The sequence below is a fragment of the Phanerochaete carnosa genome (assembly GCF_000300595.1).
Source record: "Phanerochaete carnosa HHB-10118-sp unplaced genomic scaffold PHACAscaffold_4, whole genome shotgun sequence".
Classification (NCBI taxonomy): Eukaryota; Fungi; Basidiomycota; class Agaricomycetes; order Polyporales; family Phanerochaetaceae; genus Phanerochaete; species Phanerochaete carnosa.
The window spans coordinates 3028858-3046277 of NW_006767631.1; the positions used below are offsets into that span (position 1 = coordinate 3028858).

At 52.6% G+C, this 17420-nt stretch overlaps 7 protein-coding genes across 7 annotated transcripts; all 7 read left to right on the plus strand.

Moving 5' to 3' along the window:
• The first annotated feature begins 462 nt into the window (after positions 1 to 462).
• PHACADRAFT_254690 (uncharacterized protein) lies at positions 463 to 1576 on the plus strand. The gene is made up of 5 exons (XM_007394879.1): positions 463 to 565; positions 780 to 832; positions 883 to 1023; positions 1100 to 1188; positions 1353 to 1576. Exons 1-5 carry the CDS (start codon positions 515 to 517, stop codon positions 1481 to 1483), a joined length of 465 nt encoding a protein of 154 aa, XP_007394941.1. The 5' UTR covers positions 463 to 514; the 3' UTR covers positions 1484 to 1576.
• Positions 1577 to 1859: 283 nt separating this feature from the next.
• On the plus strand, positions 1860 to 2975 carry PHACADRAFT_172804 (uncharacterized protein). The gene is made up of 4 exons (XM_007394880.1): positions 1860 to 2231; positions 2288 to 2515; positions 2569 to 2750; positions 2805 to 2975. The coding sequence occupies exons 1-4, from the start codon at positions 1896 to 1898 to the stop codon at positions 2878 to 2880; spliced, it is 822 nt and encodes a 273-aa protein (XP_007394942.1). The 5' UTR covers positions 1860 to 1895; the 3' UTR covers positions 2881 to 2975.
• A 158-nt stretch (positions 2976 to 3133) lies between these two features.
• On the plus strand, positions 3134 to 4647 carry PHACADRAFT_254693 (uncharacterized protein). Its single transcript, XM_007394881.1, has 10 exons — positions 3134 to 3192; positions 3248 to 3289; positions 3347 to 3456; positions 3507 to 3569; positions 3626 to 3794; positions 3851 to 3994; positions 4052 to 4124; positions 4180 to 4274; positions 4329 to 4364; positions 4417 to 4647. The coding sequence occupies exons 1-10, from the start codon at positions 3177 to 3179 to the stop codon at positions 4512 to 4514; spliced, it is 846 nt and encodes a 281-aa protein (XP_007394943.1). The 5' UTR covers positions 3134 to 3176; the 3' UTR covers positions 4515 to 4647.
• Positions 4648 to 4872: 225 nt separating this feature from the next.
• Positions 4873 to 6305, plus strand: PHACADRAFT_208262 (uncharacterized protein; the record flags this gene model as incomplete). The annotated part of the gene is made up of 5 exons (XM_007394882.1): positions 4873 to 4895; positions 4958 to 5102; positions 5160 to 5256; positions 5305 to 6088; positions 6143 to 6305. The coding sequence occupies 5 exons, from the start codon at positions 4873 to 4875 to the stop codon at positions 6279 to 6281; spliced, it is 1188 nt and encodes a 395-aa protein (XP_007394944.1). The 3' UTR covers positions 6282 to 6305.
• Positions 6306 to 6525: 220 nt separating this feature from the next.
• PHACADRAFT_92032 (uncharacterized protein) lies at positions 6526 to 11803 on the plus strand (the record flags this gene model as incomplete). The annotated part of the gene is made up of 20 exons (XM_007394883.1): positions 6526 to 6804; positions 6871 to 7047; positions 7095 to 7126; positions 7183 to 8175; positions 8225 to 8387; positions 8440 to 8871; positions 8929 to 9174; positions 9223 to 9251; positions 9303 to 9312; positions 9364 to 9688; positions 9740 to 9949; positions 10009 to 10144; positions 10195 to 10360; positions 10544 to 10727; positions 10781 to 10934; positions 10989 to 11136; positions 11192 to 11330; positions 11385 to 11432; positions 11505 to 11652; positions 11704 to 11803. The coding sequence occupies 20 exons, from the start codon at positions 6526 to 6528 to the stop codon at positions 11801 to 11803; spliced, it is 4119 nt and encodes a 1372-aa protein (XP_007394945.1).
• A 377-nt stretch (positions 11804 to 12180) lies between these two features.
• On the plus strand, positions 12181 to 13235 carry PHACADRAFT_91165 (uncharacterized protein; the record flags this gene model as incomplete). The annotated part of the gene is made up of 3 exons (XM_007394884.1): positions 12181 to 12267; positions 12328 to 12533; positions 12584 to 13235. 3 exons carry the CDS (start codon positions 12181 to 12183, stop codon positions 13233 to 13235), a joined length of 945 nt encoding a protein of 314 aa, XP_007394946.1.
• Positions 13236 to 13396: 161 nt separating this feature from the next.
• On the plus strand, positions 13397 to 16971 carry PHACADRAFT_119365 (uncharacterized protein). Its single transcript, XM_007394885.1, has 9 exons — positions 13397 to 13634; positions 13695 to 13767; positions 13817 to 13973; positions 14028 to 14192; positions 14242 to 14417; positions 14473 to 14615; positions 14664 to 14690; positions 14747 to 16304; positions 16356 to 16971. The coding sequence occupies exons 1-8, from the start codon at positions 13488 to 13490 to the stop codon at positions 14750 to 14752; spliced, it is 894 nt and encodes a 297-aa protein (XP_007394947.1). The 5' UTR covers positions 13397 to 13487; the 3' UTR covers positions 14753 to 16304; positions 16356 to 16971.
• The last annotated feature ends 449 nt before the right edge of the window (positions 16972 to 17420 follow it).

The following is a 17420-nucleotide window of genomic DNA, read 5'->3' on the forward strand; positions in this document are numbered from 1 at the left end:
AGGACAGGACCTCGGCGCGACCATACTTCTGCGATTTCATGGGCATCTCCCGCGACGATCTTAGATTTACCCTAACTTGCCATGTCCTCCTGACGTTGACCTTGTGATCTCGCGACGCTACATCCGAGCGTGTCCTGAACGGACAAACCAAGGGCATACGTGGTAGCTTCCGGAGTGCTTTCCCAAGTGCTCACTATGGACCTGGGCAGCGCAAAATGGCTTGAACGAATCCATAAAATGCTAATAAAATCCCTGCATAGGAGACGAAAGGCCAGCTGTGCTGCGACGTTGTCGGCGTCGACGACGAGTGCAGAGGATGGGATATATAGAGATGCAACGACTATTGACATGCTTCACGTGCCCCTAGCTGTGAGATCGTGATCTGCGCGTTTGAGGATCAAGGTCGGCGAGCTTCCGCGCACCTTAAATCCCAAAGCTCGACTTTGTCCACTCCTGCCAGCACACACCCTCGCACCTAACACCTGCAACCACCACACACCTCATACAGCACATAATGGCCGCTCCTCAAAACTTCGACCCGAACAAGGCCCAGAATATGGCAGAGGTATGGTGGCCATTCGGCAGCGGGATGGGAACGCGCTACTGAATGTGTCTCGTCGTGCGTGCACAGATTGAGAAGCAGTACGTGGCCTTCGTAGACGAGAGGGGAAGCGGTGTTCGACGCTCATGCTTCGCAGATTCGCAGTTAAAGCCGTCGAGCACGCCCAGGTACATCCAAAGCGTCTACAGGTTGGCCTACGACACTCACTAGGCTATAGACGTACTGGAATCTTATTGAGAAAGTCAATCCACGAGACCTGAAGCTCACAAAGTACGAGCTACTCTGTCAAGGGCTGACGGCGGCCGTCTAAAAACGCACAGGCAGGACGACGAGATCTTCGAGCACTTCAAGAACGACTTCCCAGAGCTCTTCGTGGAACCGTATGACAAAATACAGACCCTCGACGAAAGCCTGATGAAGAGCAAGGATGGCAAGGAACGATGGCGGAAGTTCATTGAATCGTAAGTCCTGTTCCCCCCCCCCCCCCCCCGGGAGTGCACGCGTCGGACGTTGAGCGATCGCACAATTGCCCTCCAGCTACAAAGACACGATCAAGGATTACAATTTTGGCTCCTTGATTCGTACAAACGCACATGGCGAGTACTCCGAGACCAACACCATCTTCAGTACGCTGTCCGTTCTCCCTTCATATCTTAGCGGCTGACTGTCTACCCTAGCGACGCGCATACAGGTCAGACCGTGCCCCCTGCTCCCTTGCGACACATTCTGACTTGCTTATTAGTTCTATGCATACGAGATCGCCCGCAACCGATTAGGCCTCAACGACAAGGCACACGACCTCGCCGAAACGGACGCCGAGGAGGAACGTCTGAAAGCGGAACGTGCAAAGGAGAAGGGCAAGAAGAAGGCTATTGGCAATGGCAAATCATAACCAGCCATGTTATCATCGTGAAATCTTAGCAGATTATACACGCTTAGCCGACTTGCGACTTTCATACGTTGTTAGACAGGACCTGTTGGACTAGCCAGGACGAATAATCATGAATGACATTATGCCAGAATACTAGTCGTAGTCGAGGCTTGTCTCTAAAATAGGTATGTACATTACTGATGCAATTCCTGGAGTTGTATGTAGTAAGTCCCTGCTGCTCTTCGCTTTTCTTACGACGCTGACTGCTATTGCCGGCGCGTAGCTTGCGCGGTCAACTGACCTCATGAAGCGCCCCCGTATCTTGCGATGGAGTACGCGTTACTACTTGCGATGGCCATAAGCCGTATCCACAGCGGCATGCTCCTTCAGCAACTCACACGGTGACCGGCAGTCGCATATAAACACCTCTCATGGCCGGCTGTATCGTTCCCTCGACCCGCCATGTCCTGTCCTCAGTATATCCAAGGCCACACTCCCCACGACCGCCTGTCGTATCTCATCAACCGCCTTTGCGCGGAGCTCGACGGCTGTGACGCCCCGTGTGACGCGCTCACGCTCGCGCAACAAGCTAAAGCTGTCATTGACGGCTACGACCGGTATCTAGAGCGCATGTCGAGCCCGCACCCGCCTATCGTCGACGCAATGATCGCTGTGGGGAACAGCACGGACTGGGAGCGCATACACGCCGAAGGCAAGACAAGATTCAAGCTTCTTCCCGAGATGAGCGCGGGCGGGTATGAGGCGGTCGTGATGCAGCAGCTGGCCAAGATTTCTAAGGCATCGTAGCGGTCGTCTGATTCCACGAGAAGTGGAGTCTGATTTTTCTGTTGCAGGCAAAGGTCATCCTCGAGATCGGCATGTTTACAGGCACGACCACCGTCTCGCTTGCGCTGCTACCGACTGTGGAAAGGATCGTCACGCTTGAGCTCGAGGAATATCTCGAGCAGACGAACAGGCCGTTTTTCGAGCAAGCTGGTGTCTCCGAGAAGATCGACATCCGGATCGGTGACGCGCTTTCCTCTCTGGACAAGCTCATAGCGGACAATGCATCATTCGATATGGTCTGTTTCATACGCGTGAGACCGTATCTCAGAGGGCTGATAAGTCAGGGCAGGTCTTCGTCGATGCTGACAAGAGCAGCTATATTAGCTACTTCCACAAGATTATGGATGGTGGGCTGCTGGGCAAGAATGGATTCATCATCGTAGACAACGTCGCGTTCAAGGCGTCGCCCTGGGCGCCGAACGACTGCTATAGCGATGGCCCAATCTTGGATGCTTTCAACCAAGCTGTACGGTGTGTACGACGTATCTTCTTCACGCGTGAAGAGCTGCTGAGAATGTAATTTAGCAATCACCCGGGAATTGAGGTAATTATGCTGCCAGTTGAGGATGGCATCAGCTTAATTCGTCGGAAAGACGCATAATTACTTTAGTCCTCGATTCAACCGGGTTGAATCTGTAGTACTGCTGTATACATTGTAATCCGACATGCGCGGTGAATGCCTTTCATTACCCTGCCAATCGCGAACTTGAGCACGAGATAAAACCGAACGCCGAGCCCGAGCATAGGCGTTAGAGCCTGCAGGTGAATGATGCCGGCAGCCGGGAAGCAGCTAGTTACCGAATCACTACGGTCGGTATTGCCCCGGACTACGTCCTACTTAACAATGTCTCGCTCTGATAGCCACTCATTCTGTACCCAGCTCAGCTACAGGTAGCCATGACCGACGCAGAAAGTGCGTAGAACTTGCGAGTGCACTCCCCACACAGCACTGAGCAAGTATTTCACAGATTTTTCCATCCCGACGCTGTTCAACGTGAAGGGCAAAGTCGGTGAGCAAGGCTTATTCTCAAGATAGAACCGAGGACTGAACACCTTGGACTCTCTAGCCGTCGTGACGGGTGGAGGCTCTGGTATCGGCACTATGTTTGCCGCGGCGTACGCCCAGAACGGCGCGAAGGTGTACATCGCTTCACGGAAGGAGAAACAGCTCAAGGAGGTGCGTAAGCCTCGTCTCTGCCTGCTATATGCGCTTGACATATGTGTTAGGTGTCGGAGGCAATCAATCGCAAGGGGCCAGGAAGCTGCCACTACTTTGTCGCAGACCTTAGCGTACGTCTTCGTTCAAAAGCACTATGCGTGCACGGAGGTAACAAATTTCCCCTCAGTCGAAAGCAGGCTGCGACTACCTTGCGGATGAGATAAAAAAGCGCGAATCCAAAGTGCACATTCTAGTCAATAATTCTGGTGCAACATGGGGTGCGCCGTACGACAACTTTCCTGAGAAGGAAGGCTGGGATCGTGTCCTCGGTCTAAATATCAAGGGTACTTACTACCGTAAGCTTTGATCCGTGCGTGTATCTTGTTCTATGCTGATTATACATGCTATAAAGTCACTGTCGGCTTAACTGAGTTGCTTGCAAAGGGAGCCACACCCGACGACCCTGGTCGCGTGATCAACATCTCGTCCATGGCGGCCGTGAACACCATAGCCCTCGGAAGTGGCCTCGCTGACGTGGGCAATGGCCTCTGGAGCTGTAAATCTAAACTAGCTTGCGTCCTGGCAATCCCACCTTACATTCTTTTATATATAGATAACACGAGCAAGGCAGCCGTCAACCATCTGACATCGCTCTTGGCTTCGACACTCGCACCAAGGAAAATAACGTGCGCCATTTGTCTCGATAAATCTTACTCCTGCGTCTGACCAGGTCTTCTGCAGTGTCAACGCAGTCATGCCGGGGGTCTTCCCGTCCAAGATGACTGCTTTCGGTTACAAGACCCACGGGGATGAGATGGATAAAGTCCAGCCAATGGGTATGTACAAGTCACATTGACCCTGCCATGACCGCGTGTCCTAAGCTTCTGTAGGTCGCACGGGCATGCCAAAAGAGATGGCTGGAGTTGGTGAGTGTGCCGCGCTGAATGCAGCACGTAGGGGCACTTACCATGCTTACAGCACTATTCCTGGCCAGTCCAGCGTCATCTCATGTCACCGGTGCGCACATACCGTTGGACGGTGGCGTCTGGGTCAGCAGAACGAAGGCGGCACTATGATTTTCGTGTATCCTCCGGATTCTTGTATCTCTTGGATGTACCTGACGGCTAAAGCTAAACATATCGCGTTGTAATGACCTTCCAATAAATGTCATCTACAATTCGCGTAGCCAGCATGAATATTCTCGAGAGCTTCATTATGAGAGCTTAGCCTATGCTCGCTCTTGTGCGCGGTGTGCACCGGCGTAGCTAGCGTGGGAACTTATTTGACGCCATTAGGTCTCCCGGGTCTCCCAGGCCCCGGAGGTCCCCATGTGGGCGGTCTCCTTATACAAGATCACTCCCAAAATCTCGGCCACTATCCTCCACCCCGCCCTTCCACTACCCGCCCTTGAACTTGGTCAATGTCAGCGATACAATGGACGAGAAGCGCGCCAAAACGTTTGTGTGCTTTGCTCTGACTTATACTGAATACAGCAAACTCACAGGGATGCCTTTTACAGTTTGGACGCGCTTTCGACGTTCATCAAGTCGCAGAAAGCTTTGCTTGCACGAACGCAGTCCGATATAGAGCGACTTACGCACCTTAGACAAGATATTGCTTCTACGCCCGCAGAATCCCGCAGTTTCAGCATTTTCAGCGAGCAGGTATGCACTAGGGTTCCGCTCGACACCTTCAGGCAACGCTGAGGCAGCTTCGGCTAGCTCCAAACTTTAGAAGGTCTACGATTGAGCGACGAGCAGGATAATATTGTGCCAGGCATACATCGAGAGCTTGACTGGGCCTCGTTTGCTTCGTCTGGTGCGTCCGTCCTTCTCCACTCCTTACGCCAGTCTAACCCGGACACAGATCCCGTGCCCATCAGAACATTGGGATCAGAGCTGAAAAATACATGCGAACAATGGCGAAGGCCCTCCGCAAAACAGACATCTCCACTGTCTGCTCTGCAGATTCTCGTTAAAACTGCGCGTATCACGATGGTCGACCCGATTCTAGCCTCGCTTCCAGAGCTATCTGAGGGCGAGGAGGATGAGCCCATAGACCCCGAGGAGCTCAGACGCATCCAGGAGCGCAAGAAAATTCATGAACTTAAGCGGCGGCGCATTCATGGCGATCCCGCCATGCACGGACTTTCTGGCCTTGCACTGCGCCGACCAGGGAATGAGGCCGTCTTCGTGCGGCAGGACCAGCAGGACGAAAGCGCGGAAGTCGATATTGGTCTCGACGATGACGGCAAGGACACCAACAAAAGCGCGAGTAACACGACGCCGAGTTCCGCTGTTGAACCCGACATGGACGTCGACACTCCCGCAACCTCCGTAGCGTCGCCACAGTCCACGCACTCGGGTAAAGCGCTCCCTGTCGGGAAGACCCTTGCCGCCTTCCAGGCGACTGCAAGCAGCTGCAGCCGATGTGTGCCTACAAAAGCCTCTGCGAATCGAGCTTCGACAAAGAACTCGACTGCCAAAACATGTTTTTCCCCACCCGTGGACAACAGCAGTGAAACGGAGGCACCAATACCAGAGAGGAAGACCAAGCCGAGATCCGAGACGTACAAACAGGCGTGGTCTGTGGAAGAGCAACATCTGCTGGAGAGGTTGTTAGAGGAGATACCCGATGGGGAGAAGAATAGGTGCGTTCCCCTTTGACCCAGTACCCATACCCGTCTTATGTTCGTACTTTGTAGGTGGTTAAAGATCTCCCAAGCGATGAATGGTAGGCGTACAGCCCGACAGGTCGCTAGTCGTGTACAAAAGTATTACGAGAAACTGAAGCGTTTCGGTGTGGATATCAGTGTCGGTAGCACTCGAAGCAATAACAGTTAATATCAGAGAAATTCATGGCTGAGTGCTCACTTTGTTATGAATGCTATGTGGTGATTGCTGCATCGCGCTGGTAGAACTTGGGGCCTTTCGGTGGCCTCGGCCTTCGGGCAAGGCACCACCCCGCCGCCCGAGCCCGTCGGACCGGGCCGTGCAATCTCCGAGACCGCGCTCGCCGTGATTTACGGCTTGCTTACTGCCGACCACTTTGCCCCTCGTCACATACACCCAGCGACGAGGAGCAGTCATGGCGCAACGACGGCTCGCGAGATTGCTCAGCGAGCTCGCGCAGCCACAGCCTGTTGTCGGCACACTGAAGCTTGGTGGCATCTCGTTCGACATCCATGCCTCTGCAACACCGTCGCGCTTGCCGCATTCCGAGCACGCGTTGCTCGACGCACAGGATGGGTTCAATGCTGATAACTTGCATTTTATGTTACAGAAATATTTGCTCGGACAAGATATATTTTTGCTGTCGCAGCCTGGGCCGTACGCCAGGCGGCTTGCCATGACTTTCTGCAGGCAAGTATGAACATTATTTCATCTGTTCCTCAATGGCATTACTTATCATCTGCACAGTATGACAAATCAGGAGTATGAGTATATTTCCCTTCATCGGGACGTGGGCGAAACCGAGCTCAAGCAGGGGCGCGAACTCAGACATGGCGGAAACCTTGTATACGTCGACAGCCCCGCCGTCAAAGCCGTTAAACATGGCCGTATTCTTATTATAGAAGGAATCGAAAAGGCTGAACGAGGCATTATGCCCGTATGTAGATTTCCTTATTATCGCTGTCCAAATCTAACATCGTATAGATTCTGAATAATCTGCTCGAGAATAGGGAACTGTAAGAGAGAAAACTCGCTAACCATTCCAAAGCTGACCAGTATATCTCTCGTGCAGAGATCTGGATGACGGGACACATATCATACATCACGATCGTTATTTCCTACTAGAGTACGCCCTCAAGAGCTTGGAAACCAAGCGTTTCATTCCAGCCCACAAAAACTTCAGGGTCATCGCCATCGCTGCTCCCATACCGCCATATACAGGTTACCCCATCGACCCACCATTCCGAAGCCGCTTTCAGGCACGTTTCGTGGACCCCGTTGGAGCATTGCTTTCTCTGAACACGCCAAGAAATGTCTCATTAGATTCACAATCCGCAACACTCTTTGAGAAGATACAGAGCATCGTCCTCGCTACGCAATATGCGAGCGAATCCAAGCATGCTGTAGATGCTTCCTCAAAGAGTAGCATTCAACCGTTTCCACAAACCGCTCTCGTCAAGCTGCGCACTTTACTGTCTGTCTTCCGTGCTCCTGCAACTCTATCTCCAGTGCAGCTAGGGAAGCTTATACTTGTGCTTCATCCGGCGCTACTTCATGCTCCCTTCGTCATGTGGGGAATACTCTCGTTACAGGCTGAGGAGGCGGGCTTAGGATCGCTGGAGAGCCCTGTTGGGGATAGTAATACTCTAGGTTTACTGGGATACCGTCTTGCCGGCACTCAGCGAGATGGCGAACATACCGTCAAGCTGTCGTTCGAAGGCGCAGCAGGGTCTCCTTCGGTCTCAGTGATCGTCCCAGGAGGTCCGAAACCTCTCCTTGAGTATCCCTGGAAGCGACCAGAGCTCATGGACTTTATGGTGACCGACCGCTTCATTGGTCTTATCACATGCATGTTACAAGCGCATGCGCTCGGATGGGATATCTCTTACGTGCCTCCCGTCCTGCCGTCGACTGCGTCATGCTCGACGTCTACGCTTGTCAAGACGTTCGGAGCACTCCTTGGCTACGAAGTCGATACTATCCACATGTACAAGGAACTTGGAGGGCGCGAGTTAATAATGCGTCGCAAAGTCGAGGACGGCGGTGCGACGTCATGGGAACCTAGGTAAGCTTCGAAGTCCATTCCGTCGTACCTCTTATACTGACTTCGCTAGCCCACTAACTGAGGGTGCATGGGAAGGCCGACTAGTCCATCTGTCGGGTATAGATGTGATAGGGCCCACAGCTGGATCTCTGGCGAGGATTTTCCAGGACAGAGAGGCCGAGCTTTGGGAAGGAAAGCGGATGGTCACTCAAGCTGATCACGACGAGGTGATAGTTTTCACTTATTAGTCCTGCACAATTGTACTGACTCGAGGCACGGATCCAGTCTGGCGAACTGGCGATTCCTCATAGCTCCTTCCGTGTGATTGTAACAGCCTCGAAGTCCTTACCGCTGAAGGACTGGCTCTCCGATGAACACGCGAACATGTTCTTCCCAGTTGCCGCCATTCCGATGTCACAGGAAGAAGAGACTATTCTTCTTCTCGACACCGGTTGCCCACGGAAACTCGTGAACACACTCATCAGCTTTGCCGAAAAGTACAGATCTAGTATGACATCCGACCTCGTACAGAAGAACCGCAAGTTGGGCACAAGGGCACTCGTCCGCATCGCGCGACGCCTCGCAAAACATCCGGACCATGTGGACTTGTATACTATGCTGAGCCACGCTGTGCTGGCCGAGTTCTTACCGGCTACTGAGCGGATGAGTTTGGGCACTATCTTCGAAGAACTGGGGATTCGGCAGCTAACCCCTCCGGTACGCTATACAGCGCGAATGTACCAGCATGGCTGAGAGCTAACAATAACCGATTAGTTCTACCCTCCGCCCGCGATAGAAGAGGACACTTTGGTATTCCCTGCTCCGACAGGCCCGAATCTTGCACCAGCTTTGCCTGTGCGAGTAGTCTTATTCAACGCAGATGAGGACCCTGAAGGCATCGCGTCCCATGTCCCGTTTATGGAGCACTATTACGAAAACAGCTTGCAGACTGGTCTGATGCGCGACCTGGCTATCGATCTTGAGATCCTGGAGGAACACTTGGTACTGCTTGGAAACCAGGTTAACATATCGCTCTTTCGCTAGGGTTCTACCTGACGTTATTCCTAGGGTGTCGGAAAGAATAAAATCGTTGACCGGTAAGCCTCTTGAAAGCATTCGGACCAGACTTACTAATTCGCATTGTACAGCCTCTGTCAGGTACGGAACTTGCCCTCGATGTTGAATTTATCTGAGGTCTGATGGATTTAGCTGCTGTGTCGTCCTCGAGAATACATCCAGCTCCACCGTGACACCACAGTTAGTCAGCTAATGTTCCAGACATCGCTTGAGAACGGTGTCATGAAACGCTCCGACTCACCCCTACTACGCGCCATCAAGTATGGCCGTGTCATTATCATTGATGAAGCAGACAAGGCTGCAGAGCATGTTGTTGCTATTTTCAGGAGCTTGGCGGGCCACGGCGAGCTGACGTTGGCGGATGGACGAAGAGTCCGACGGCAGCAAGAGCGAGGGTCCGATGTCGTCGTGCACCCGAATTTCCGCCTCGTTCTTCTCGCGAACAGGCCAGGTTATCGTGAGGCAATCGCACGTTATTCTCCTCGATGTTGCATCTCAAATCTTCCAGCCTTCCTAGGAAACCACTTTCTCCAGGTCCTCGGCGACAATTTCAGCTGCCACTCCGTCACAAACCCTGACATGGCCAGTGAAAGACGGCTTCTATCTCAACTAGCACCGGAGCTGAGCGAGGACATGATTCTGCGACTTGTCGCTGCATTTCAAGATCTTCGACGTGCATACGATACTGGCGCTCTGACATACCCATACTCTCTTCGAGGTAACCTTCAATTATCTCTGGGTAAAGACGAATAACCGAATAACCGGCATACATCGCAGAATTGATCAACCTCATCAAGCACATGCAAGCTTACCGTGACGATCCGCTCGAACTCGCCCTTCGCAACATCTTCGACTTCGATGTCTACCGCCGAGAGACTACCGAAAAGCTGGCTGAGATTCTGGACCACCATGGGTACGTCTCCTTTTGATTGTACCTCGGTTGCATGCTTACTCTTTGGGGAGGCTCATGGTGAAACATCTCGGGCTAGATGCCACCAGAGAAGCGTCCCGCAAGAAAGTCGTCAGTGTGGAATATGAACCTAAAAAGACTAGCCTATCTGAGCCGAAGTTTGGCAAAGAAGACCCCAAGAACGAGGCGCATGTAGGTGGAAATACTTGGGCCGGAGGAGTAAGGATGTCCCGATCGATAGCGCATGTAGATGCATTCTAACGGCCTGGCACAGGTAGGCGGGCGCGATACAGCCGGCATGGGTGGACGTGGCGGATATATGCGCTTATACAAAGGCCACGATATCAAACAGGTTAGGGTACCACATGCAGCGGCTAATGTGAAGTGCTGACAAGCTTTAAGGTCTCGGATGCCTTAAAGAACCAGATACCTGACCACATCAAGGAGAAGGCCCGAGAAATGGCACACGAAGAGCTCAAGCGTCGGCTTGAGGAGCTCAACATGTCTAACGCAGAGGCCAGAGGGTACGGTGCTCTTCTAGAGGCTGTACAAGGGCACATCGCTCAACTATTTGATCTGCTTGAGCGTAAGCGGTCGGGTATTGACCATATCCCGAAACATACTAACGCTTTTCGACAGATCTCTCTGCGAAGGAAGAAGAGCGTGTATGGATAAAGCGCCAGACCGACGGAGAACTGGACGACAGCCGTCTAACAGAGGGTCTTACTGGTGAAGCCACAGTATATAAGCGGCGCAGTGTGATGAAACCCGAGATGGGCCGTCCCCAGATCAGGTGCGTACATTCCTTGGTCAGAGCAAGCTGCTAATGCTTAACTTACCACAACAGACCCAAACGCATAAGATTTCTCTTTGATATCAGCGCTTCGATGTATCGTTTTCAGTATGACGGCAGATTGCAAAGGAGTCTTGAGACGGTCGTGATGCTTATGGAAACATTCGACCGCCTTACCAGGCCGGAAAAGTATGTTTGGGATGTGAGCGAATGTCTTTCCTTTCGTCGGTTCTCTCTCAAGCTTTGCACTGCCGCAGATTATTGGCCATTGCGGAGACTCCGCTGAAGTACCTCTGGTGACGGCGGGTGCATCCCCCGCGGCAGTAGCTGACAGGTGGAAAGTGGTCCAGAAGATGGACCTTACCACACAGTACTCGTTCGCCGGAGACTATACAGGTAAGCATCTGTTACTTGCACACCCGCCGGTTTCTCATCCATTCCCTTCTCTAGTGGAGGCTATAGAAAAGGCTGTCGACGAGGTTGCCAAGTTTGATGCCGGTATGCCCCGTTCTTGAACTTGGAGAGTGTATGATGAAGCCCGAGACAACTTTGCTCACCCTTTGCATTCAGATGAGTGGTTCGTCATAGCAATCACCGACGCCAACTTCGGTCGATACAACATCACTGCTGAGGACCTCAAACGGGCTATGTATCGCCAGCCTATGGTTAAGACGGCTCTGATCTGCATTGGTGAGGGTGCAGAGGCGACCTGGTATGTGTACCCTGCGGTCACTATGAGGGTAATTGCTTATCAGTCTTCTCGGAACAGGATACCGAAGCACTTGCAAGGTCGGGGATTCCGGGTGGGAAACACTGCTGACATACCCGCCGTCCTGAGAAGTATTCTCTCGACAATGGTAGACAGCTGATTCTCCGGATTTTCTTGGACTTGTGTCTATCCATATGCTACCGATGTTGGGACACATGTTTCCAGACATAATTCTCGACGAGTATTGAACTATGCATGCAACTCGTTCACTACTTGTTTATAAGCGCTGTTCGCAGGCTTCAGACTAATCGAACATCTGGGAGATGCGAGTTGAGTAAATCACACTCACCGATATCGACTCTCTCACGTATTCCCGTAAAGCTCAGGTGCCGAAGCTTCGTGTTGCCTAGTGGTATTATTCAGTCTTAAACTTACACGGAAAAGCACATAGTATTTGCTATAAAGCATGCGACACGCGTGCCTTATGCTTTGGTAGGTTCTTCTTTATCTCTCTACTAGCACGGTGCCTGCGTAGACATGCCGCCTCGAGTTTGGGTGATCACCGGCTCTAGCTCCGGTCTCGGGCTTGCAACAGCTCTGCACGCCCTCAGACAAGGTGACAAGGTGCGTACATCTTCAAACACAATATATGTCATGCGCTAACGTCTCAATACCATCTACTAGGTGGTGGCTACTGTCCGATCCTTGTCGAAAGTTCCGGACGCACTTCGTGCTGCAGGAGCTCGGCCACTTATCTTGAACCTTGATGACCCGGACGAGCATATACAGCAAGCCGCTAAGCAGGCGATTACGGTATATGGCTATGTCGACGTGCTGGTGAATAACGCAGGGACGAGTATCAATGGCTATGGGCCTATCGAAGAGCTGAGGTGCGGATTATGTTAAGCGATGGGCAGACTTATCTTAACGTCAGATCCAGCGTCCAAGATATGCGAAAGCATTTTCAGACCAGCTTATTTGGCACCCTTGCCTTCACTCAGCCATTCATCGCACACTTCCGCACCCGCCGGACAGAAGACATTATCAACGTCTCCTCTCTGGCAGCCGGATTGTCAACCCCCGCCTGGGGGCCGTATTGCGCGTCGAAGCTCGCTTTAGAGTCGTTTTCCGAGACCCTTTCGAAGGAGCTCACGTTGTTCAACGTCCGAGTCACCATCATAATTGCCGGCTACTTCCCCACAAATATATTCCGCACCCATCCAGCATACGTCGAAGACGGGAGGGTCTCCGGGTCTCCGGAAGCTACCCGGTCCACGGTATACATAGATCCAGAGACCCAGGGCTATGACTCGATGAACTGGCTGCCTCGTCGATCAGAAGCTAGAGGACTCGTTGGCGACCCAGAGAAGTTCGCAGAGCGAGTATTCGAGATCGTTGCACGAAAGGGTCTTGCATATGAGGTTACGAGAGGTGCACCGGTGGGATGGGTGAAGGTTGCTTGCGGCTCGGATGCTGGCTCCCGTATCTTGAAGCAGCTTGAGGACACGGCGGAGAACTTTAAAGCGTTCGAGCCTGTCTGGAGGTCTACAGATGTCAGAACGGAACAGAAACCTGTATCTTCTCGCCTATAATTGATTGATCATCCATCTCAATGGCGTGACCATAGTGTGTGTGGTCCGTTGTTCACAATGAAAAGTTACGCAGTATGAAGAGTGCCGAGGCTTGCGTAACCCTAACCTCGCGCTACGGAGCTAGCACGATACAGCCGCGTCGAGACTGCGGCGCCGCCCAGCTTGCACCATACCACCTTTGACTTACCTCTGAGCTCGCAGGGATAATTTAACCCTGTCAAGTGGGCTGAAACCCAATTCAACACCCCCAGCATGGCTGCTTACTTCTTTGCATCGCCCGTCGACGTTGAAGTTGTGCTCGATGGTGAAGATGAGCGCAAGAAGGTGGACATGAAGTCAGAGAAGGACCGGGTGATTACATGCCCCGTATACTACGACGGTGACTCTGTGTCAGGGCAGGTACGCGTCAAATTATTGCTGAGAGGTTGTACACCCTGAGATGACGTTATGTCGACGTAGGTCACCGTACGCGTACGGGATGGTAAGAAGTTGGCACACGAAGGAATCAAGGTCGAGTTTGCTGGGAGCATTGGTATGTCATAATCTGTTTCGCGCATTAATTCTCCTCATGGGGCTGCTAGACCTATTCTACGACCGAGGACATCACCACGAGTTCCTGTCGCTATCGCAGGAATTGGCAGCTCCAGGAGAGATGCGCCAAGCACAGACATTCGACTTCCTCTTCAAGAACGTGGAGAAACAATTTGAAAGCTATCAGGGCATAAACGTGAAACTACGGTGTGTGGGACTCTTGCTGCCAACTTCAGTCGATGATATACGCGTGGTCTCTAGATACTTCGTCAGGGTGACAATATCCCGCCGAATAGCAGACGTCACCAAGGAGAAAGATGTATGGGTGCACTCGTATAGAATGCCTCCAGATAGCAACAACTCTATCAAGATGGAGGTCGGTATCGAGGACTGCCTGCACATTGAGTTCGAGTACAACAAATCAAAGTGCGTCTTGGCATTTCCTACCGCCTTTACCGACCTTACGCCTACCAAGGTACCATCTCAAGGACGTCATCGTGGGCAAGATTTATTTCTTGCTTGTGCGAATCAAGATCAAGCACATGGAGCTTTCCATCATACGTCGCGAGACGACGGGTGCGCCGCCGAATCAGTATAACGAAAGCGAAACTATTACCAAGTTCGAGATCATGGACGGTGCACCAGTAAGAGGCGCGTAGGATCTCCTTTGAATCACGTCAAATTTAGGCCCCTAATCCCCTCGCAGGAGAGACTATTCCCATTCGTCTGTTCCTTGGAGGATTTGACCTCACCCCCACGTTCCGGGAAGTGAACAAGAAGTTCAGCGTCAGGTATTACCTGAATCTAGTACTGATCGACGAGGAAAACCGGAGATACTTCAAGCAACAGGTATGATTCATGATGCCTTGTCTAAGCATCTGCTGATGTGCTTTGCAGGAAATCACGATATTCCGAGTGCCAGAGGTGTGTTCATCTTACGGTGACCACCCGCTTAGTTTACTGAACGGCCGTTGCCCCAGAACTAATGTGAATTCTTGCATGAGCATCATATTTGTATTTATCATCCTCCCATTCCACGTAACATGTTGTAACTTTCGATGCATTCATTTATGCGCGATGCAATGTGACACCAAGTTGTTTACATACATATTGCGAAAGTCGGATAACCGTCTGATAATAACAGCTCACTAGAACGTGTGCATCCGAATAGGCCTCGCTTCCTATACAGCAAAGGCAGCAGAACCGGGCGGGGTGGGGTAGATCACATGGTCTCCACCGCCAGTGTCGTGCCATTCCGCCACAATACTTTCGCGTAGTACGGGCTCGACTTGAGGCGTAGGCGTCCATCTTCTGGGAGCTTGCCCAACACTCTTAATGCGCGTTGACGGTATATCCGGGTCCCAAATCTCCTGCGACACCGCTGCGGCTGATAGCGGCGCGGTGTCGGAGACCGCCGACGCCCGAGTGGCGCGAGGGCGTCCTTTCGGCCTCGGGTTGCTGGGAAGGCTCAGGCTTCGCGTCGGCACCGTTTCAGACACCGCTGCTGCCTCGTCCGCGACTTTCTCGGCTGGAGCCATGACTGCCGGCTCGGGAACCAGCACACTCTCTTCATACTTCGGCACGGGCTTGCGCTTCACAGAACTGCCACGCCTCACGAGGCCCATGCCGCTACTCACCGTGCGCTCGCTCGTTGAACGCGACAACATGCCGCCTTCGATGAACGTAGCAGAGTCGGCAATCGACGGCGCGATCGAGTCGCGCGGGATGCCTGCGGAGAAGGCGTCGGGTTGCATGCCTGGATACTCCATTGCTAGCGCGTGGAGCACTTCGAGTGTTTCTGCGCGGCCGACGTACGTTTGTGTGCTCTTGCGCGATGCATCTCGAACGAGCTTCCCCTCGCGCCGGTGCTGCTTGCTGCGGAGGTCGCCGATGGTGTGGCGCGAGCGCGGCTGGCCGTAAACGGGCGGCGGGTACTCAAAGTCTAATGCAGAGCGGGAGACCGCCGTCGCGAACGGATCGGAGAGGTCCGTAGGAGGCAATGCCGATGATTTCAGCTCGGGTGATCTTCCTTCCCCCAGAGCCTCATACTGCTCGCGAACTCCAGAGCCAGGTAGACCTAGGTCGGAGAAGCGGTTGAAGTCCAAGGTTGGAGCGCGGCCATGGCGATAGCGCACGACAACGCGCTGAGATTTGCGCGGAGAAAGGTTCCGCGTATCCAGCGTAAGTGCCGGAGCGGGAGGCTGTACAAGCTCCGTAGCGTACGGCGACAGGCTCGGAGTCGCGGGCCCGCTGGGCGGCGCAGATACCTGGGTTACGAAAAGAAATGACTGTCTCGGCGTTTCGGTAGACTGGCTAGTCGAGACTACGGGAGAAACAGGAAGGGACGGGCGTGTGGTGATGGTGTGCGACCTGCTGACGGCCGCCGGTGGTCCTATACTCTGCTCGTACTCGTGTCCACCGATCTGGTGGAACGTAGCAGGGTTGGGCGAAGAAATGAGGGCCATGAGAGCAGATCTCCGGATCTGACGAGGAGCAGGTATTTGCTTCACGAAGTGGAAGTCTTCTACTGCGTCAAGTCTGCAGCATAACGAGTTTAGCGAGCATTAGAAACACTTCGCTGAGACTCACCCTTTGATGACACCGATAATTAGACATGCCCTCCCGAAAAATCGCAGGGCCCGTCGAGTGATAGTGAGCCCGAAATCGCCAGAGGCAAATCCTATGACACTCTCGATCGCTCCGAGCTTGATGCCTAGCGCCATCCAGCCTATCCCGTTGAAAAAGTGGCGCTCATGGTCGTTTCCATTCACCGTTACGTCTATTCGTCTCTGGTCGAGCATTGCGTTTATAAGGCGGTAGAAGCATGCGCAAAAGTTCATCGCCTGGAAAATTACGAATACGACCAGGGTGAAACTGTTGAAGAACAACTCGAGAGTCCTGTCGTTGTACTTGACGCCGATAATAGAAGAATTTGCGATGTGGACGAAACCTGCATGCTCGTCAATGACCAGTTCATTTCAGACATATTCGTTTTTACGCACGGTACGTAAGTGTAGCGAATGACCCAAGCAGGTTGAAGACAAGGATTATCGGGATCATGCAGAGAAGAGCATACTTCGTGATGAATTGAACACGCAGCGGCAGCATAGGCACAAAATCCTTCGAGCTGAGGAGAAACAGGAAAGACAAGTAGAATGTGAGGGGAACAGTCGACGAGATACCTGGGAAGATGTCATGAGAGCTCAGCGGACTATTTATACAGACCTTGCATCACAACGTACCAATGAAAACGTCCAGAGCCTTGAAGCGGCTCAACGAGTCTGTGATAGCAGGAAGATGGTGCGACAGCAAGTCCACTGATGCGAGTAAAAAGTAAACAAGGCCTTCTGCGGATAGGAGGTATTCTTTCCTGCGTTTAATACTTTGGTATTAGATGTCGCCGCGACACTACGGTTCAACAACTACTCACCTCAAGCCGGCCCCACGTTTTATGGCAAGAAGACCAACACAGAATATGACCTCCAGTGCGGGCAGTACAATCAGGCTTATGGATTCCGGAAAGGTCAGCTCCTGGCAGCGGAGGTTTGGTGCCAGCGAGAGACAAATAGAGCCCATGAATTGTTACGCTCTCTCTCGGTTCAACCAAGATGTATCCCTAATAGTGCATGCCCAGGTGGAAGCTGTTCCAGAGCC